The sequence below is a fragment of the Falco peregrinus genome, chromosome 7, assembly GCF_023634155.1.
Source record: "Falco peregrinus isolate bFalPer1 chromosome 7, bFalPer1.pri, whole genome shotgun sequence".
Classification (NCBI taxonomy): domain Eukaryota; kingdom Metazoa; phylum Chordata; class Aves; order Falconiformes; family Falconidae; genus Falco; species Falco peregrinus.
Genome location: NC_073727.1, coordinates 39,705,405 through 39,728,172, shown reverse-complemented (window position 1 = coordinate 39,728,172; position 22,768 = coordinate 39,705,405). Strand labels below are relative to the sequence as shown.

The 22,768-nt window shown below is 41.8% G+C and overlaps 1 protein-coding gene across 4 annotated transcripts in view; it reads right to left on the bottom strand.

Moving 5' to 3' along the window:
* ARFGEF3 (ARFGEF family member 3) overlaps positions 1–22,768 on the bottom strand; it is a 96,726-nt gene that overhangs the window by 31,531 nt on the left and 42,427 nt on the right. For all 4 annotated transcript variants that reach the window (XM_055810551.1, XM_055810553.1, XM_055810554.1 and 1 more), the window contains 12 exons: positions 22,071–22,113; positions 20,994–21,072; positions 17,736–17,840; positions 15,970–16,294; positions 14,540–14,652; positions 12,879–13,789; positions 7,876–8,042; positions 4,784–4,949; positions 3,278–3,385; positions 2,809–3,024; positions 2,442–2,552; positions 916–1,066 (listed from right to left, as the gene is read on the bottom strand). In XM_055810551.1, the coding sequence (XP_055666526.1) occupies positions 916–1,066; positions 2,442–2,552; positions 2,809–3,024; positions 3,278–3,385; positions 4,784–4,949; positions 7,876–8,042; positions 12,879–13,789; positions 14,540–14,652; positions 15,970–16,294; positions 17,736–17,840; positions 20,994–21,072; positions 22,071–22,113 (2,495 nt within the window). The remainder of the gene's footprint in view (positions 1–915; positions 1,067–2,441; positions 2,553–2,808; positions 3,025–3,277; positions 3,386–4,783; positions 4,950–7,875; positions 8,043–12,878; positions 13,790–14,539; positions 14,653–15,969; positions 16,295–17,735; positions 17,841–20,993; positions 21,073–22,070; positions 22,114–22,768) is intronic.

Below are 22,768 nucleotides of genomic sequence, written 5' to 3'. Positions count from 1 at the left end.
CAGAAGGATAGTGCAAGTACAGCTCTCAGCCGCCTCACAGCCCCATCACTGTGAGAAGCCAGCTTGCACGGAAACCCACTGCCAATTCACGGGCATCGATTTCTACGTCTGAACCAGATACAATGCATGTAGAGGGATTTTTAAAGGCCCGAGGTCATATGTTACCATTGTCTGGGTTGGACAACCCAGGCCTGTTAGTTGAAGTTGCAGAGCAGTTTTAAATAGTCCTGGGAACAAGCAGTGGGAGAAGGAAAACAAGCTATGCACAAACAAGAAGCCAGGTGCAGCGCAAGCCCTGGGAACCGCAAAATCAGCACGCTCTGATCAGGCACCTGCAGCATGCCCACCAGTCAGCGACACGGACCCCCACGCGGCCCAGAGACTTTTATCCAATCACCCGTGTGTAAAGTCAGGTGAGCGGTCAGTTTAAGTTATAAATATGACCTGTTTGTTTAATAAAGTGAGCACGGCACGTAGCCATATTGGTGTGATTGTTGTGACTTGGCCGACGCTCCACAGGGGACCCTCTTTGAATGCACAGAACATTTTCCTCAAACTGTAAACAGACAATCTCTAAGCTCTCAGACTACCCATAGATAACCTGTCTTCTTACACCCTTTGGTCTCCCATGTGCCTAGATAGCAAATAGTTTAGTGGTGGTGCCTGAAAAACCCATTTTAGGTTCCTGGGTCTGACACAGTCTTCTGGTAACTTTGAAGTTTCCAAGCATTAATTTTGCCTCTGAATAGCAGTCGAAAACAGCACTGTCTCTTCTCCTACAGATACTGGCAGTGAACTCACCCTGACACTGTTTATACAGAACACTCCCAGAATAAGTAAGGTTCTTTTTCTCAGTCCCCGACTTCCAGACAACATGGCGTAAATTCTGTTTCTTTTGGGAAAGCTGGTGAGTACCTGAACACATGAGGCCAACAGTCCTGATTGTGGCTTCCCATCTCCAGGCCGACATTAAGAACTGCATCCATACACAGAACATGAGCAGTGTGCAGGCAGACTCCCTGCACCTTCCCCATCTGCTCCAGTTTCTGCTCCACTTTCTGTTTCACTGCAGCATGAAAAATAAATAAAAAACAGCATTAGCTTCTCCAGCTTTTTAAACAAACGTTGGCTTGTATATAGGGCAATGACAAACGTATACAGTCTAAAAGTTATAAGCATGTGGATTTTAGACAAAAAACTAATCACACAAACCCATTCATTCCTAATAAACATAAGGCAGTTTTAAAACTAAAATCCCTTTTGATTGATCTGATATGCATGAAAAAAAATCAATGCCAGATTGACAGCCTCCACCCCCAAATTCAAATCTTGTTGCCCACAGAACAGATGCAGATTGCCAGTGATAGTACATATCTCTCTTTGGAGCTGGCTGCTGGATATTTATTTATTTTTAGCAAAATCTCTTTCACTACAGAAAAAAAAAAAAAGAGTTTGTGGATTTCACATCTATGTCCATACAAGAGTTTCACCAAAGAGCTTTTGTTAATGGATACTCTTGTCAAAGCAAAACTAATCCTGATCTGAACTTCAAGCATTTGGACCTCATTCTTTTTCCTGAGAATCTCTGAAAAGCTTAGGTTTTAAGTGGAAACAAATGTTGAAGCTTTGCAAGCTTTCACAGAACAGATCTGTTGGCCTTTAGCCACCGCTACCACCTCCTCTTTGCTTCAGTGTGGCCTGGCCAACTAGCTTCAGTCTCATCTAGCAGAGCGGTCAAAAGCTAGTTTGTGCTCAGGCCTGTTCCGTTTTGTTTTGTCTACTGAGACACCAAATTTAAGTGCCAAGCAGGGTCATTTCTGCAACACGGTGTTTTATTATGGGCTTCCTGCCATTAGAAATCAGATGTCATCAGAGGAATTTTATGTGCTTCTCCAAACAGTCATTGGAGACAGCAGCTGACTTCACTGATTTCCACTGGGTTTGAAGTAGTGGTATAGAGATGCAAACTTTTTATGTTGTATCATTTTTTTTTATTCCAACTTCATCTAATGTGATTTAGAAATAGTTTTAAATATCTGATGATGAAAAAAGACAACCAAAGATGTACACAAAAGACAGGGAGAGGGACACAAACTCAGTTTATATTACCAACCAACACCACCCAAAAAAATGATTCCCTCATGCCATCTAGTTCTAGTATCACAAGACTTAAAAAAAGCATATTTCAAAAATGCTGTTGGCTTATTTGTTATTCCACTGATTATATTTGATATGGAACTGAAATTAGTATGACATAACGTTAAGAACCTAGGACAGCAGGACACGTACTGAAGTCTCTAGACATACATCCCATATGCCTAGAAGTGACCGGGGCACAGTAGTGGCATTCCTCTCCGTCCTTCTATGTGTAGCAAGGTACTTTCCAGTTGCATCTTTGCAGGCAACGTGAAATAAGGTAGGTAATATAATCACATAGTTACCTTGAGCTATAGTATCACTAGGCTCTTGGATTTCTTTTTCCTCTTTCTCTTCTTGGACACAGGAGGCAGCAGCCATTTGGGCAAGAGCTGATGCACAGTTAGCAGCAACTCCTGTAAAACACCACTACAATTACTGTTCAACCAGCATTCCCTCCCCAATCCCATGCAATCTCAGCAACAGGTTGTGTCAAGGAAAGTTGGCTGGATATGTCTGTGCTGTAGGGGAGGTGCATTCTATGGGGAGTCCTGCAGTCCAGGTTCCTGTTCAAGACTGGAACAGGATACTGCTTTTCTCTCTCCCCAGTTCCTTCAAGGAAAGTTACCATCCTATTTGGTAAGTCTGCCATGACATCCTACATAGCAGTACCTAGAGCACAGCTCAGTCTGGCTGCCCTCCTCAGTCCATCCAGGCTCACGCAGATGGAATCCTTCTCCTTTTGGTTCTGCTCCTTGGCTCCTTCTGCTCCCAAGATGAAGGCCAGTCCCTTGGAGCTGCCTGCCATGCGGCCAGTCAGTGGCGTGGACAAGGTATCAATCAAGTTCTTCCAACAGCCGATTAAAAGGTATCGGGCAAAAGCAACTCCTGGAGTGAGAAATGTATTACTACTACTACTACTGAAAAACGACACAACAACAGTTCTATCATCAGTGGTAAAAAACCAAGTCATATTTTGTCCTCTGCACGGCGAACTACCAACTCACATGTAGGATGTACTGATATACTTCCCTCAATGCTTAAACTGTTGTTCTAAACCACAACTTATCTGAATATGCTTACAGTATATAGCAACCCACTGCTGGTAGATACAGTTACGCTTGTAGTACAGTCGTAGTACCTGCAACAACAGAATCATCTGTCTTCCGGTTTTGGGAAAGAGGAGATTGAGCTGAAGCAGATGCCATCAATTGGCCACCAATTGCGCTGCTTCCCAAGCCATCGATATCTGCCAGAACATTAAAACCCAACAGATTACTTACTATTTGACACACGGATGATACAAGGAAAGCATCTTCCACAGGCTTGTTGTTCAAGTAAGTAGTAGCACTCCTGACTTCTCAGGTATGCTTTTCAGCTGCTCTTTTCTGGCAGCCTTCTGAAACCTTGGCATAAACATGAGCTGTGGCATCTTATGCTTTGCCCAGTATAACCAATGTTTTCTTGAAGAGGGGGAATATCCCACTCTCAAAAGTCCCCCACCCCTCCCTGCCCCAAAGCTGTATGGTCAACAGAACTCTCAGCAAAGATTTCATGGTATTTCTTAAGAGTTCAGAACTTCCCACACCCTTAAACTTCCATATTTCTTAGTATAACCTTTCAAATCTTGCTAAATCCTGTATCTAGATGTTTCCAGACCTCAGTCTTAGTCCTCAAGATGCACTGGGATCCTATGTCCTAGAGGTGGTATTTAGTAGACCTATATAGGTTCAATCTCAAGAAAAGAAATACAAGCCTTTCTCCAACACAACAAATGACCAGCTTCTCATAGAGTTTAATGTTAGGGACATCAGGTTGATTTCCCTTCTAGCAGCCCCTGTCTGCCTGCCTCTTCTCTGCCTACTTTATGGCTACTATTTTCCCAAAGTGTTTCTTTCAGCTTCCCAGCTCAATAGCTAAAAGCAACACCGAGCTCAATACAATTAGCAAAAAACTTTCAGAGCAGTGCCTTTTGATTACCAGTTAATAGCTCAGCTGAAGCCAGTGTTCTCCCCGCATGCACTTTTTTAATTATCTCTTTGTAGTCATACAGTATACACGTTCAAGCAGATAGTGCGTTTTATATCAATACAATATCAAGACCTCCTGCTGCCTTTCAGCTGATACAATTTGATTTTTTTCCCCTCAAATGAAGCCAAGGATTGTTTTTAAGCATTTGTTAGAGGTGCCTCAGTGTTCAGCTTCTCTCGGGTGCCATTTGGCATATACCTGGCACAGCACAAATCTGAGCTAAGGGGAGCCCCATCTGTGGAATGCTTCCAGGATCAGACACCACTACTTATATTTGTATAGCACCACAGGCACACTGAAATAGCTTTGCTGTGACATCAAGGAAACAGCAGCCTTACTGCTTATCATAAACAGGTACCAAGTCTACCAGAACTGAAGCTAACAGTGAACAAACTTATTCTCCCTGTATTCCAGGGACAGTCTGTTGTTAAACCCACGCTTCTAAAGCTTTCTGCCTGACCCAAAACAAACACTTAAGTACCTGCCAACTACATTTCATTAAGTCCTCCTCTACTGGTAATTTTGTGAAACACCGTGTGTTGCATAATGCACTGAAGCAGTGTATTATTGTAGCTTGGTTTAGACACCTTTGGAAGTTAGCCTAGCCTGTACTGACCTGTCAGCATGGTGATAAGTGGAAGGCTGTGCTCTTCAGGGCTCCCCCAGTATCCAGATTCCCCCAGCATGTTCCTTTCTAGTACCTGGTGGTACAGTTCTTCAACCCAGGCCTGGGAAAATACCATCAACACTCCACTGGACTGCACCTGCTTCATGAACTCCTTCTGCAGAGAACCATCAAAGCCAGATGTAAGACAAAAGTAAGCCCCATAGCATGAGTTTCAGCCCCTAGATCTACTCCTGAGCATACGGGGCTGCAGGAGTAGAAATGAAGTTATGCAAAAATAAGAATTAACCAAGGATCACAATGTGTATCTATAGTAGAGAATGACACGAATAAGGAGCTTTCCCTTCTCTTACTGCAGTTCATGCAAGATGCAAATCATGACAGTTCTTGTACAGTGACAAAGGTACATGCTGATCTCTCACTATTTCCTCAAGGTAGGGGTGGGATTCTCAATTCACAGTATCACAGAATGGTCAGGGCTGGAAGGCACCCCTGGAGATCATCTAGTCCAACCCCCTGCCAAAGCAGGTTCACCTACAGCAGGTTGCACAGAGTCGCATCCAGGTGGGTTTTGAATGTCTCCAGAGAAGGAGACTCCACAGCCTCTCTGCGCAGCCTGTTCCAGTGCTCTGTCACCCTCAAGGAAAAGTTCTTCCTCATATTCAGGTGGAACTTCTTGTGTTTCAGTTTGTGCCTGCTGCCCCTTGTCCTGTCACCGGACAGCACTGAAAAGAGTCTGGTCCCATCCTCATGATGCTCGGCCTTAAGATACTTCTGTGCATTGATAAGGTCCCCTCTCAGTCTTCTCCAGGCTCAACAGGCCCAGCTCTCTCAGCCTTTCCTCAAAAGGGAGATGCTCCAGTCCCCTCATCATCTGTGCAGCTCTCCGCTGGACCCTCTCCAGTAGTTCCCTGTTTCTTTTGGACTGGGGAGCCCAGAACTGGACACAGCACTCCAGATGGGGCCTCACCAGGGCAGAGTAGAGGGGGAGGACAACCTCCCTCGACTTGCTTGCCATGCTTCTCCTAATGCACCCCAGGATCCCAGTGGCTTTCTTGGCCACCAGGACACACTGCTGGCTCATGGGCAACTTGTTGTGTCCACCAGGACTCCCAGGTCCTTCTCCACAGAGCTGCCTTCCAGCAGGTCAGCCCCCAGCCAGTACTGGTGTAGGGGGTTGTTCCTCCCCAGATGCAGGACCCTCCACTTGCCTTCACTGAACTTCATTGGGTTCCTCTCCACCCAACTCTCCAGCCTGCCCAGGTCTCGCTGGATGGCAGCACAGCCTGCTGGTGTATCAGCCACTCCTGCCAGTTCTGTATCACCAGCAAACCTGCTGAGGGTACCCTGTGTCCCTTCATCCAGGGCTCTGATGAGTAAGTTGGACATGACTGGACCCAGCACTGACCCCTGGGGAACACCACTGGCTACAGGCCTCCAGCCTGACTCTGTGCCATGGATCACAACCCTCTGAGCTCTGCCATTCAGCCAGTTCTCAGTCCACATCACTGTCCACCCATCTAACCCACACTGCCTGAGCTTAACTATGAGGACACTGGGAGACAGTGTCAAAAGCCTTGCTGAGGTCAAGGTAGACAACGTCCACTACTGTCAATCCATCACAGAAGGCTATCAGGTTGGTCAGGCATGACTTCCCCTTGGCGAACCCATGCTTACTGCTCCTGATAACCGCCTTTTCCTCCACATGCTTTGAGATGACCTCCAGGATGAGCTGTTCCATCGAGGTGAGGCTGACCAGCCTGGAGTTTCCTGGGTCCTCCTTCTTGCCCTTCTTGAAGACTGGAGTGATGTTGGCTTTCCTCCAGTCCTCGGGCACCTCTCCTGTCCTCCATGACCTTTCAGAGATGACGGAGAGTGGCTTGGCAATAGCATCTGCCAGCTCCCTCAGCACTCGGGGGTACGTGCTGTCGGGGCCCGTGGATTTGTGGGTGTGAAGTTTAAGTGATTTCTAACATGATCCTCCTCAACCAAGGGAAAGTCTTCCTTTCTCCAGTCTTCGTCTCTTGCTTCCAGGGTCTGGGACGCTTTGAGGACTGGCCTTGGCAATAAAGACTGAAGCAAAGGCGGCATCCAGTAACTCCCCCTTCTCTGTATCCTTCATTTGTGCGCAATAAAAAGAAGTTGTGGCACCTAATGCTGGCTGTCCAGCAATCGTGCCTTTCTGCAACGAGCAGTCACCACAGATGAACTGGCGTGCAGTTAGATATCTGAACTATTTTCAACAATACTTAGGTCATGCTCAGCACTGCTGCACACAGTGCTGCCCCTAGAGAAGTTTCTGAGTCACAGATTTGCTCTTGCAGCTGCTGAAGAACATACCAGAACTGCCGATGATGTTAAAACCCACTTGTTTTGAGGTCTTCTAGAATATATGTTCTCTTACATGGGAAACTCAGCAATAATGGTACATCTTGACAAACTTGTTTTTCATTTTTTTGTTCTGTATATCATTGGGGGATTTTATTTTTAGGAAAACTCTGAAGCAACTTCTCTTGGACAGCTTAGTTGAAAAACATAGATCTATGTTTCGTAACTCCTACAGCCTTCAAAACAATTTTTTAAAAGCCCAAGAAGCTGAGAAATCCCAGGTGCTACAGAAATCATCAGTTCATATTACTAAAACCTAATTATTTTTCACTCTAACATCTCATGTCTTCATCTGCATAAATACAAATCAAGTATTAAGCAAGAAATTTGTCACTATGCTCAAAAGTAGTTGCAAGATGAAGGTATGTCCCTTGATAACATGCACAAACAATACTTGCTATATCACATCATGCTAATGAAGATCTGTTCTGAAGATAGAGTATCCATCTAAAGACCGCTACTTCAGTGATAATCAGCAAGCAGCATTCATCCCCCTCCAAAATTACAGAGAAGCTGTGTAATTCAGATGCATGACATTCAGCATGCAAGATTCAGAAGCAGCTTGGAGAACACTTCATTTGCAATTATTATTTCACTACTTAGCAAGCAGCCTGAAGGCTTTATGTGTGGACTGGTTTATGTGAAAGGAAGTAAAATTTCTTTTCTAAATAGTTTTCCCATATTCCCCAACTCACCAGCAACACAGGAGCTTGGGCAGGCTTCTTCCTGTAGTAATCCGAGTTGGCCAATTTTAGGTTGAGCAGCAGAGTATAATGTGAGACCATGTAGAGACTGTCTGCATTCATCAGAGTCTGGAAGCTGAAATTTAGGTTTCCCTCAAATCCTGGTGAGTACATCATACCTAACAAAAACACCATGTGAGCTCTCACATTTTACACAGATTTTGCCTGGAAAAAAAAACATATCAGAAACTAACCCTAGCATTTCAGCAGGAACAGATTGCTAGAATAGTTAATGAGTCATCAGTAAAAATTACTCTACTAAATGCGCTAGAATAGGAAACAGAAAAATAAGTAGTCCATCTAGAATGCAGTGCTGCAAGGCAAACTGAACACTCCAGTCACAGTCCAGCAAAGCAACATGCTCAATGTGAAATACACAAGGAGCACCAGCACTCGTTGGGATGACTGCCAGTACAAAGCACAGGGCAGGATACACGTGCAATGCTAACTGGAAAGGTGAGGTGGGAAGCAGCGGAGGCAAAGCCTGTGTACTTAACTGAGCATATATTGCACCAAATGGTGCTAATGAGGGTGACAGCTCTTTTAACCCCCAGTAAATCTGTCCTGTCTGAGTTGTTGGATGGGGACTGGAGTGCTCAGCACCTTGTTGGATCAGGCTGTAATCATCATTCTCTCCATGGCCTAGAGGTATGTGGACAAATATTTGGGGCCAAGCTGGCTGGAATTCGTTACAACTCCAAGCCCCACTTAGTTCATACAAGACCTGCTTTCTGAATAGCTGAGCACCTGCAGCTCTATCAGCCCCACAAGCCACCTGTAAAGTGCTCAGTACTCCTGAAAACACTATTTGTATGAAATGACAGCCTGCAACCATGCCCAGTGGCACAATCCCTTCTTCCCAGGTAGGATGGATGGCACATACATTTTCCTTTGACTTAGCTGACCTACTGGTAGAAAAACATAAATCAAGCATGAGCAATACCTAATTGAATCCCCATGACCTGTAGTTTGAGCCATGAAAAAAACGGAAATATTAGATACCCCCCCACATGACCCACAATATTTCATGGTTTTCACATCAACTGTGAAATCCATTCATGTAACGTCAATTAGAGAAGATTAAGGAGTAAGCTTTATCCTAGAGGAACATTTGAAATGAAACAAAAAACAGCTTCCAAGGTTAGTTACATGATGAAGCAAAGCTGTGTAATTCGTTAACCGCTGCAGTGGTTTACTGTGAATACATTCCTCCCACCATAAAGCTCATACCTCTTCTTAGACAAAATACAACAAACCATTAACATTAAAAAAAAAATAATAATCCACACACAGAAAAGAAGCAAATGTTTTTCTTGCCTCGTGAGAGTTTGAAAGCTCTGTGCTGCTGCCTTCTCGGACTTTCCACTGTCGTCACTTTGGGGGCGTGGATAAGGTGAGTAACTGTTTGAGGGCGGATTTAGAAAGACAGTAACTGTTCCAGGGTGGGTCTAAAAAATGAATAGCTGTTCAAGGGAGCAACCTTTGTGGAAGAGGGGTGATAGGGCTGGCCACAAACCATACCCACATGGGTTGGCATGTGCTTGGGGTAGAGAATCTCTACCTAGTACCAAAACTGCAACCCTGTGCTTGGAAGTAGCCTGTGAGTAGCTCCAGTGACTCCGTCATCACTGAAGGCAAAGATGCATCTTAACACTTTGCTGGATGGAGGATCATGATATTGATGTAGCTAGAATATATTGATTCGATGTCTTATCTCTCTTAAATATGTACCTCAGGGACTAGAATCTTCTGGAGTAACAAAAACCTCAGGGAAGAGAGGTAGTAAAAGAAAAAAAAAGCCCACTTTATTTTGCATTAGAATATTTTAAAAATTGTGCAACCTCCTACACAAGACTGCAATTAAAAAGGAAGGTGTCTAACTGCACATAAAGTGGCTACTACATAGTGGGTATGTATCTGAGCACCAGAAAGTGTTTGGGAAAAATGGTCCCTAATTTCCTCTAAAATACAGGAAAATAAACAAGTGCATTTAAGAGATGCAGAGTTCTCAAAAGCAGCCGATTAGCTTATGAGTAAACTTGCAATGATGCTTCCCAACATAAAAACCTTGCCAATAAAAGCTACGGAATCAAAACTGAAAACAGCAGCTAAAAATGTTTCCTACAATTATTCACACAATGGCACACCATTTTTAGAACTAATGCCTTGACACTGAAGTTGACCAGAATAAGTTATGTCTGAATTAAGAGAATACTGATCATCAATTTTAATTACAAAGACCTGCCAGCTATAATAAACAATGAGGTCAGAAGACTCTTAACAGAGACTGCAGTACATTCAAATCGCCCAGGTAAAAGTTGGTTCTGAAAAAATGCAGACAATGTTTTCTGCAAGCCAAGATAATGTGGAGAATTTTTAGATAATCCAGTATTTTTTAAGATAGACACCACACTTCAGTGTCCCTAAGGAATTTTTTGGCATTGCTTTTATTTAGCAACAAGGAGGAACCTTCTGTGGAAAGATGAAAACTGTAGATTATGAAGGCTTTTAACCAATTGACTTCCAAATCTTAATTTCACGACTTCATTTTTTCTATGCTTATACTCCCCTACCAGTGCCTCAGATTCCTACCTCCTTTCATTGCTTTTCAATCCTATGAGAACATAATAATAGTACAGTATTATTTAGCCTGTAGGAAAGACTACTAAACTGTAGCAAATGTATTTTTCCCCCAAAATGTAAGAAAAATTGAAAAATGAAACAAATCAGTTAAATAGGGTCTCTCAAACACAAAAATACTGTTTTGTACTGGCTGGTCTCAGAACTGCACCTGTCTCTTTCCTCAACATCTTAACTAATACTCAAATTTCCTAATGTATTCTTCAGGAATTATAAATGACTAGCTGTTGTACATACAACGAATAGGACCGGTTCCTCTAACTTCATCACCTAATTTGAGCCCTGAATTGCTGCTGTTAGCGAAGGAGTCCTGAAGTAAGAACTCAAACACTGACGATAGAGGCAGACCAGACTGGAGTGTCAGCAGCTCCTCAGGGGGAGTGCCTACTCACAGACATGTGGTTCAACTTTAGTAAATCTCCCTCTACAGGTCTTCAGACTCACACATCTCTCACAGTAACACAAGCCCTCACCTCAGGACTGACGGACTTTTGCTTAAGATCCAAGGTACAAGTTAAGGGACTGTTTCAGCTGGACTGAGTCTCATTCCAGGTGCCCAAATGAAACGTGAACTGCACAGATCTTGTGAGAGCGTAAAATTACAACTCTGTAACAGCCACAGCTCTATGAAAACACCAGGATACCTCTTCTGAGCAAATTTAATACAGTAACCTGCTACTATATTTTCCCATGATTCCTGAGTGGCATCTTCTAAGAATACTTCACCAAATCAGACTGGAAACATGGTGCACATTTTCATGCACAGGTTTAACCATGGAGGTGGCTTCCTTAGCAAAATGAAGGGTCTGTCTCAACAGCCTAAGTCCAAGACTAGGTATCTGTTTAAGAGGGAAGTACAAACCATAAATTATGGACTTAATGCAGAAATGGAGTGTATTATTCCATCTTTCTCACTGCATTAGTCATACTGAAAGACAACAAAAGCTGCTTTTATCCTTAAAATCTAGAGGCCTGCTAAGTCTACCCTTTCCAATGCTTTAAAATGTTTTAAAGGGATTTGACAGAAAAAAGAGAAAACAAGTGGTATACCCATTCATGCACAACGGAACAGGTGCACAGAAGTTTGAGCTAGAGTTCCAGTCTTGGTCTTTTAGCATAACCTCAAGATCACTCTGTTTCAGGAAAAATAAATCCTTGTGACAGAAAGGATGCTTTTGAGCACCTCAATTAGGAATGAAATTAATATTAAAGTCCCCTTTAAGTACGCCCTTCCTGTGATATAACATGGACAACGTATCTTAAGAATGTCATCTACCATGAATTAGGGCTTATTTGGACAGCATTTAAACGAGGGTATCACAAAGATCAGCTAAGTTACCCAGCTTTATATCTAAATTATGCTCTGTGATGATGGGAGGCATCCCTTCTGACTCTGTATGAGTTTAATGTGTGTGTGACAGCACAAATGAATGAAGCAATGATTAGGAGAGGAGCAACAGGAAAGGCAATTATGGTGAATTAAGTTAAAGACACAAAGAAATATATTTTAACAAACATTTCCACTTCGGCCACTGTCAGAAAAAAAGACACGCTTCTAATATATATATATATATAAACATTTAAAATATACTGTCAACAGGACAAACTAGCCTTTGCACAGTGTTTTCTTGTTTGATTGACCAAGTCAGGATCCCAAAGGTTCTAAGCCTGAAAGAACTGCAGGTATTTAATCTCTTAAAAGGCAAGATCTTTATTTTTCACTTGGCCTGGGCTTTGAGCTTGGCATTTCCTGTCATGATAGATGGCAGTATTAAGAGAAACAGAAGAGTGAAGAAGGGAGATGCTCCTCTTTTCTTAATCCTTTCAAGAGCTTTCTGCCATGGAATTTTTACCATTTTCCTTGTGAGGCTGGCATTACTAATAGTAATGCAGTATTGTACTAAGCTACTACTTAAATCTCTTTCAAAACAGGTGATGGTCCACCCCACACCCCTTTCATGCTAAGGGGCAACCCAGCCTCCCTTTAAGGACAGCACGTGCAAATCTTTTCAACGGATCTTCACAAACCTGTGAAGAGGTATCGTACTACAGAAAATTTAGTTTTCTCTATTGACTGAGGATGTAATCCAGAGCCTGTTAAGAGTCAATGGATTGACCTTCCTTTGAATCAGTGCCTGCATACTCAATTTGCTTTGCACTGGATGAAGTGTGCTGCTGTGGAGGAATGTGCTTTGTAAAGCACAAACCTCCTTATTCTGGGTATGTTCTCTGAAGATGAAATCCTACAAGACAATTCACATGCAGTGCTGTCACAGTATGCATGCTGGTTCGACAGTAAATATTTGCTTGCAAACCTGAGCAGAATGTTGAAGAGAAGCTCTGCAGTGCTCCATCCACCTCCTCTACGCTGGAAAGAGCTATAAGCCGAGGAAGAAGAGCTTCAAGTGACTGGATAAACAGCCGTGCACTGTGCTGGTCTGCTTCTTGGTTTTTCAGCAATTTTAGAGAGAGCGCAGCAGTACGTAAGGACCTGTGACCTGGACAATCCCGTGGTGTCTGCTCCTCATCAGCCAAGGAGCAGTTGTCAGACCCTATGTCTGAGACATCTGACCTGCCCGAGTCCTTCTCTGCTGCCATGGAATACTGATCGCAAGAATCAAACTCAGTCCTAGAAAGGTCCTGGTCATCTACGCTGAAGTTACTTTCACTATATCTGGATCCATAGGACCGGGTCTTGCAATCAACTGATAAGAAGTTAGTTATATCTGGATAGACTATGGTGTGGCTTCTCTGAACAACATCTGGCTGGTCAATGGTTTCTGATTCTGGTTCTCTATAATGAATTCCTTTGCTTTCGTGACCAGCTGGAGATGGCAGTGAGTTTTTTTGACTTTCTGGGTTATCCTCTGGAGTTGTCTGTCCCATGTCCCCTTCCAAAGTGGTCTGACCAGTGTCTGTGGTAACGCTAATGCTAATATCAGGACTCTTCTCATTTCCTGATTCCCAGGCAGGATTTTCTGAGGACAGGATGCGCCTCTGCCACCTAAAGTCAGCATCATTGATCTCCATGGAGTCCCTGCTCGTCTCAGTTCCATCCTTCAATTCTTCTAAGCGTCGCAGCAGTAGCTGGACCTGCTCTTCACTAAGACCCCTCCCTTGGCTCAGCTCATCTAATGCTCCAAGCAGGGCAAAGACGCAGGACACTGAAGCATAACATGCTTCAATACCACCTTTGATGCATGCTTCCGTCATCCCGTCCATGATACTACAATTAAAACAGAGTTTATTTAAGTGATGCAGCACATATAGGGAGCATGTCACTATCATCCAACACCATCCCCCCATAACCAGCAAAAAAAAGAAGTTAAATTATCCTGTAAGACTACTGCTGAGAAAGACAACTAGTATTGTGAGAACAAATTATTAAGTCTCCCACATGGACACAGCCATGCCATAAAGGAAATGCCAAGCAGGGAAACAGTTACCATGCATTTGTACCAGCATGCACAGCATGTTTTTCCTTACAGACAAACATTTACACTAGAAAAAACCCTCAACACTCAACTGAAGCTAAATTTAAAGCCATTTGCGTCCTGAAAATTATCTTATCTACAACATGTGATCTTTATAGGAACTGAGAATCCTTCTTGCTCAATCCGACAACGTTTAAATTTTCCGATTACCTCCTTTGATTTCATCTTGGAAATGTACATCTAAATAAGCACAGTTATTTCATTGCAAGGTTAGGGACCCAAACCCAAGAATTTCCAGCTGTAAACCAACACATTTGAGTATTTTGGCAAATTCCACAAGGTAGTTATCTATGCTCTTACAAACAGGCCCAGACTGATGACAAACCAGTAAGAGCTTTTACCCGTCTTCCATTTTCACAGCTTATTTAACCAGGGAGATACCCTGGCTCATATTTGGGTATGTTTCTGAAGGTACAGCTATTTAAGTGTCCTGTGTACGCAGGTTTAAGAGACAAGAGGCTAAAGGAGGAAACAGAGCATACAGCTTGAGAAGATCCAGATGGGACTTCCTTTTAGAAATAGACCTCTTCCTGGATTCTGACTCAGAAGAGCAGGGCCCTGCCAAATCACAAAGCTGCTGAGGACTGCCAAGTATCTGAAAGGAAAGGAAACAGAAGTTACTAGAGGGTTATCTAAGCATTATTTAAATACAATAAATGAGTCATAGTTCTATCAAGCCTGGAACTTGAAGTAGCAGTACTGTAATTTCTCACAGCAAAAGAAAACAGCACCCTGATGTTCTACTTATTAAAGCTACTTTCCTCTTTTTAAAAGGCAGAAAAACAGATAGAGAAGAGCAGAATATTCAACAAGAATGACATATAGAATGTTGTCCAGTGCTTTACATTTTTGACTGAATATGTTTTAATAGATACTGCACGCAAGACAATCTCTATGCTTATAGGTAGAATAAGTATCTTACATTGTATTATATACCAAAGGGAGCCTTTCTCTTCAGTCATCCAGTTACAAAATGATAGTCATGCAAAGACAGACAAAGTGATTCCTTCTGGCTCAACCTGCTGGGTGGCGTCCTGTTAATACCCACCAAGAAATACAAGAAGGCAGCTTTACAAACAAGCCGATACTAATAAGCAGAAAGAGGCAACAGACATGTCCTGCAGGAAACATTAGACTGAGCTTTTCCTAAAGGTTCAGTTGTCATCTTGCTATTCTTTAAAATTAGAGGAAGACAAGTGTCACGGTGACTGCCAGTTCAGACAACAACCCAGCAGGTGTCTGTGTGGCGTTAGAAGAGATCTTCAAGACACAGAACAGCCTAGGTATACAACAAGCTAGATCAAAAATCCTCTAAGACAAGACCACTGTTCCTACAAATTACGTAAGTTGCCTTGTGTTCCACAACATAAGAGAGCTGCACATGTGAAATGGAAGAGCCCATCTTGACAGGGCCACTTAAGGTATTGGCAGCTTACTTGTGGCTATTCTAATATAGTTCCAGGAAACCAGATTTAAAAAACCTGGCATGTAATCAAAACATATTCACCTCAGTGCCTGGAATACTATGCTGTGAGGATGAATGTCTCCTTCAAGCAAGAGCAGAGAGTGGGGCAAGATGCCAAAGAAGTTGAAAACCGGATCACTACACTGCATCTCACTCAAAAGAGCAGTCATGACTCAGCTTAAGATCTCCATGCAGTACCACAGCATGAACGCTGATGAAAGTGCCACAGCAGCTTGTGTTATGGAGACAAACAAAGCCATTACAACTTTCTAAAACGAAAAATATTTGTCAGATTTACTTTGATGTAACAGCTATGCTCAGAAAGGGCAATTTCAGCATCCCTACTGCTAACATATGGAATGGACTGTCATGCACGTATCACCGATTTTTACTGTTAAATAAACATTTTGCTTTACATGCCTGGATGTGCACATGTGATTATCTCACCTCTTTCATAATTTTGATGGCTTCTACTCGGTGCTGAGGTGGTGGGTAAAGCAATATCCGGTGATAGAGAGACTGCAGCACAGGCTTCATGGATTCCACTGACCCCACCAACCGAACCAGTTCTGCTGCAATATAATAAATGGTCCGTGCAACGGGCCCACTGAGGGCAGGTGCTGTGGATGAACAACCTGAACCCCGGCCATGATCAGAGATTCCTGAGGAAGGTGAATCAGCTTCAAGGCAGATGCTGCTGTGGGCAGAGGTGATAGTTTTGTCATGGATTGGATTTCCCAGGATTACTACCAGGGCTGGACACAGTTGCTTCCTGAGAAAGAGAAAAGCAGCAGATGGTAACTGGAAAAAAATAATCTCACAGGAACAGATTGAAAATAGCCCACGGTTTAATGAGATACACACGCTAGTTTTAATGATCAGTCAACAGCAGATAGAATGGTTAGACAGAATAAAAAATTACAACAGGCTTTTTTCACCTCCCAAGTATCAGCATGCTAGGACATATGGAAATACTTTTGGGTGCTTTATAAATGGTACTGATTCTGCAAGTTCATGTTGCTGCCCAGAGCTGTCCTTTACAAGACAGCACGCCTGCCTCTATCGTCAGCTGTAACCTATTGCAAGGTAGAAATTCTAGGTTTCTACTGCTCTGTTTCTTCTTCAGTCCAACCTGGGAGCTTTAAAAAAACCTGACCAAACAAAAACTAATCTATGTTAACTAGAAGGCCTGACGTTCTACCACTGAACTGCACATGCACCCTCAGTTGTGAGTCTCTGTTTTGCTGGCTTTTGACAATATAATTAAAGCCCTCTACAGTAACTCAAAGTGTGCCTTGTAACATCTCATATGCCACTATACACTAAAAACAACATCCTTCCTTCAAGTGATTCCACAGCAGCAGATCACTCTTCTGTGCAGCCAGAGCCAAAACTAACTCAGCACTTTGCTCAATTAGCTGATATTTCAGCTTTGCACTCACGCACTTAACATTTCACTGCAGTCTGCATGACCCTGATTTAAAAAAACAAGTGAATGCAGTCCCAAACCTGATTTTCACCCACATGCCTCACAGGTTCAAGCTGCCGCCTGGAGCAAGCACCCAATGACAAGTAATGTTTCAGCATAAAATGTAACACATCCTCATAAATCTCTTATTTTCTCAAGATTTTTATGCAGTCCAGAAATGTCATTGCTTCTCTTAATATGCTTGCTAAAACAGTTCTGCTTACTGAAGTCACAGAAAGAAAAAAAAAGCTTTTAACCAGGCATCAGATAATGACTTTGAGTCTGCTTATTCCACTTCTTTCTCCAATCAGGTACACTTAAAAAATGTATCAATTCACTCCTTAAGAAACACACCTGCCTCAAAGCAGATGTAATCACAGGTTTCAACAGCAACAGCTACTGCATCAGATCAGTAAGAAGCTATTCAGCACCCTCTAACAGTAAGCAGAATATTTTGTGTGCTCAATGCCACACATGATTCTGCTGAGCTATTACAGAAAGTGTAAGAGTTTTTCTGTTCTAGCTAAATATGTTAGACTTCATTACAGTGATAATCCACTACAGGGATTTAATGTGTTAGCTGAGCATGAAATCCTAACCAACCTTATATGAAGAATGAACTGACAGCAGGTTAACAGCAAGCTCTGCTCACATCTGGAGATTTATTGCAGGTTTGTTTGCATGGCTGGGGGGGAGAAGGTCCTTTTATACTTATAAACTGAATATTTGCATCAGATGTACTCACCATATTAAATCAGTGAATCCTTTGTGCTGGTGCATGCAGGGAGAGGAGCTGTTTAACATGGAGAGGATGCACTCCAAGTAAAGAAGCTGAAGATGCCGATTGTCACTGGCAAAGAGAAAAGATACCATTCATGTTACATTTAAACAAAGATTATTTAATTTTCTAAAAGAATTACATTAGTTCACTTGAAAATTATACCGCAATTTACAGCAGTGACTTCTTTTTGCTTCTTCCTATGGATTTACAATGGTGTGATCACCTTTACCATCCTATTTATTTTACGCTGACTACATGCAGTGATCTGCTACTGAAAAAAGAACCACAAACAGCTATGTGAAAAAAAAGGAAGAAAAAACCAGAAATAATTATTACAATTCAATCTAAAAACCTGAGGAGGAGGGAACTCTCAAAACAGAGGAAAAGGAGACACCCAGATATCCCAGATTGGATGGTTTCTTCAGGCATTCTGAAGGGCATTGAGGCTGCTCTCTTCTGGTTACTTTTTCTCTTTTCTTGGTGACAGCCACAGTGGTCAAAAGTCAATGTCTACAAGCAGTAAGTCACATGACAACACGGCTACCTTCCAGGGCCTTACCAGTTACTCTGTCAAAACCATAAACACCAAGTGAGCTTCATGAGAAAGAACGTGAAAGATCCTGTGGACATCTGGGATTGATACACTTGTAACGTACAATGTGCTTGTACCTACTCTCAGAATTAGCTCTGGGATTCAGGAGCAGCTGAATAGCTGATAGCAGGTGAATGAGAGCTGGAGGAATGTATTTTCTGATATATGATGGTGGGTAAAGAAAGCTGTAAAGAATGGACTTAACTGAAATTAAAGAATGAGAAATGCCTGCTCTTCTGTCACTGCCTGAATTCCTTTTGTTCCCATAGATGAATTTTCATTTGAGTAGAACAGTACCTGTTTCACATGCCATGCAGAAAATAGTGAATCCTGAGGCTTGAAGCTAGATTTCTAACCCTGTGCTACAGAGGGTTTAAAACTGCTGGCTGGTTATACATTTTAGAGGCGATAGCATTTTCCTCACAACAGTCGACACCTATCTGGAGAGATGCACACAATCCAGGTACAATTGCCTGCCTTCCTGACAGCTTATCTTACAACGTATCTTAAAGTAGATCATCAACAACTTACAGCTGACACTTGCATGGGCAGGCACAGGGCATCCCTGCACTTGCAATTGCTCTAATGCTTCTTACTACCATATTCTTTTCCTGCTGTTTAAGAAATTAATATTGCACTCCTGCATGCCTCAGCATAGGCAGTGTGTTCATTTCACTGCTGCCACAAATTCCAGTACCACCAAAGTCACCAATGGTCCCAAGAAAAAAATTCACCTCCCTGAACTCTTCCTCGTTGCTCATAGGTGTGCCTCCCTCAAAACCAAATTCTAATGAACTTGAAATTTAGAAGGAGGAATTCCTTTGGACTATGAAATTAGAACAGGCAGTATATCATACTAAAATCTCACTTCACTGACCAGGAGGTTAGAAAGTTAAGTTGCTGCCAATTAAGTGATTTGAAGGAGATACTAAAATTTGCCTTGAAAGAAGAAATAAAGGCTTTTCATTCATGGAGCTCTTTAATAAGCCATTCTAACTGTATTATTTTTCCTCAGAAAATAAACAGAGATCTCATAAATAGAGATCCTAACAGTCTAGGTACATAATTACAAGCATGAATTAAGCCCTTTAAATTTCTTATTGTACTTTATCTAAAGCATGCCTCAATCTGTTCTGATTCAGGACAGTTTTATGGAAAGCTGGGATTGCAGGTAATTTTTTTAAAGACTTTCAGTGATTCTGAGCGATCCGGTCAGGTGGTTTACTTTTGATGTTTCATAACCAGTAATAAAAAGTGATTACTTGGAGGACAATACCTAAAAGGTGATAGCTGTTTATAGCTTCATATATGGGCAAAAATTGATAGAAAGAATTAACCTTTCAGCTGGTTTTGCCACTTGATATTGTTAGATACACACTTTTGAAGATCTCTCCTTATCCTGTAACTAGACACACAACTGGGAAAAAAGGTTCCTTTAGAAGATTCAGAAACAGGCTTTTATTTTCCCAAATTGTGACACTGATTATATAATGCTAAGTAAGGTAATCTTCCCTTCCAAATCTTGCTGTAATTAGAAACAGTCATCAGAGAAAAGTCTATAGAATTGCACACAAAGATGTCTGCGCTGTCTTCGGCTCTGGCAGTTCCTAAGCCATAGGTTTCCTGAAAATGGTACAGCACATGAAAGGAAGGACCGATGCATGCTTGTTTTGTGTATCTCCCATTTCCCCCAAGTTCATCACAGGCTACTTTCACGGACATACAGGCCAACCAAAGAGACAATGTTATGCTACATTTTCAATACGTTCAAGATTGGCTTTTTTTGCTACCACTCAGAGGACTTGCAACTCGGAGTAGTAGCAAGTTAAATCTTACTTTACTAATACAGAAACAGTGTTACCAAGTGAAAACTTGTTTTTCCCCTTAAAAATTTTGAACTATTTCCAGCTTGCTATACTTCTGTTTTTCAAATAACTGCTGTATAATGTTTGCATTGCTTTTGGTTGCTTTGTCATCTCTTTAAGACTTCAGGCTTTTTTTGGCTCATTTCTCAATAGCCCATTAGTCCAGCTATGCTAGAATGGCACAGGAAGTAATTTTTAACTCATGAGTAATTATTACTCTTACCATACTGGCCAACAAGAGACTCTTAATGCAGTGTAACATGCTATTACTGCCCATAATAACTGCATTTTAAAAGTCAGGGTAGTGCATTTCCAAGTGTACAATATTCCTAAATTTAAGGAATGCTTTGGTACTGTAAATTATTTTAGTTGGATAAATGCCACCTTTCTAAGGACATATTAATTCCTTCTGCATATTGTCTCTGTTACATTTTTCCAGGTCTCTTGTAATTGTTCTCTCTACAATGATTACTTTCAAGCCAGAAAAGACAACTCCTTTGACAAGTATTTTGCTGCTGTATGGAAGTTACTTACAGATTAGATTTACTGGAAGCTCTTTAAAGCTGAACACTGCACAAAGAAGGCAAATTAGCTTCTTATTTCAAGTGAGGATTAAATTAATGCATCATGAACAACTCTAATAAACACTTCATTTAGGCACAATTTTGTTCCATAATTCCAGGACTACGATAGTAAAATCACATGTATCAGTGAAACTCTCAATCTCTAGGTAGTAAATTCAAATTATAAACTGAAATAACTCACTTTATGACAGCCTGGAGCTTCTCACAGAGCACAGTGAGGACAGATACAACATCATCACAAAGAGACTCAGTTGAAGTACCTCCAAAAAGAACAAAGATCAGAGGCATTACATACGTGCAGCTGGATTACAACCTCAATTCATCGCATGTACTTTCAGAGCTGGTCCAAGCTTCTAAACAACAAGCAGTGCTGCCAAAATTTACAGAGAAGATGCAGTAGGAAAAGTCCAAGATCGGAAAGTGATCTCCATACAATGAAAAAGCAGTAGTATTAGATCCGGAGAGAGCATTGATTGCTTACGTGCAATCACAGAAGGTTAGCTGAAGTCTAATCTGGATAATAAAATAAGTATACTAATAAATAATAAAAAAGGACTGGCTCCAGTACTTCTACATGGCAGCTAGAATGTCTGTATCTCTCCCCGCAGTTAGTCTCTGCTACACAGCTTCTTTTAAGATCAGGACCTGATCAGACATCAGAGGATGCTTGTGCACTCCAAAGATTTTAGCCTCCATCCATACAAGTTCTCCTGCAGAAATCCAGTGAGAACGTCAAAAGCAGGGATTACTTTTACCTATCAGGGAAGATGTTGGAAGCTAAGCCAGAATGGGAACAGAAAAAAATCCTCTTGTAAATTAATCATTTGGCAAGCCTGAACAGACCTTTGCTAGTGGTGCACTTTCAAAAGCTGCCATTATAGACTGCGTCTCTAGCCTGAAAGACAACACAATCATTTCCAGATTCCATGTCCTACCCCATGAATCTGTTTCAATTTAGGAAGTAAAGCCACTTACTAAAACATTTTCCAGAGCACTGAAACTCACCTTGAAACAATCCTTTTATTACTATGTTGAGTGCAATGATGTTACCATGGTCCAAATGAACACACGACTGAAAATACCAGGAGCTAACAGGGCTGTCTCAGTTATTACCACAGGTAACACAGCATCAAGCTATGGAGAAGGGAAGAAACCCTGAAGATGCAATTCCTGTGACATTAAACAGCACTGTGCTGATGAAAGGAAAGTGAAAAAAAAGCTGGATTGGAAGAAGTCACTAAAAAAGTGTTACAAATACCTTGACTCTTGAATTTCTGCAAGGCATCATGGTTTTCAATTGTCTGTTAAGGAAAGACAAAGGTGGTGTAACTGGTACAAGGGGCAGAAAAACACTGCAGAAGCAACATTTAACAGCAGAGCTTTCTTAACAAACCCATGTCACCTATGTGTTCTGGGGTGGGGTGGGTTTTTTTGTTAGTTTTGTTTTTAAGCAAGCTTTTGCAAAACATTTTCAAAAATTCCTTAAGATCTGTTTTAACAGTCATTTACATTTAAGGAACTCACATCTCATTGAGTAGAACTAGGATTTATAAGTTCTTTAGGGATTTATTTCCTACACCTAAAACAACTTAATAATAACTAGGCACGTAAGTTGCATTAACTGAGAGGAAAGCATAGTCTAGATTTCACAAAGTACCAAAATCAATTGAGTATAAAAGAGTTTATCACATTGTCACTGTTAATGTTACAGTGCCAACAGCATTAATGGCAGTCAGGAAATGGAAACAATCTCTTACATCATTTGGTTCAGCAGCAGTATAGGATTTTTTCCTATCAGTGCACAAAGGGGTCAAGCCAAATTCCTCTCTCAAGCATTAACAACAAACTGCCAGGAAATAAATGCAGCTCTCACATGCTTTCACCCACTCCTCAGCTAAGAACAGATCTAACGAAATTCAGCTTTCAGACCCAAACTAAATCTCAAAACTACTGGGG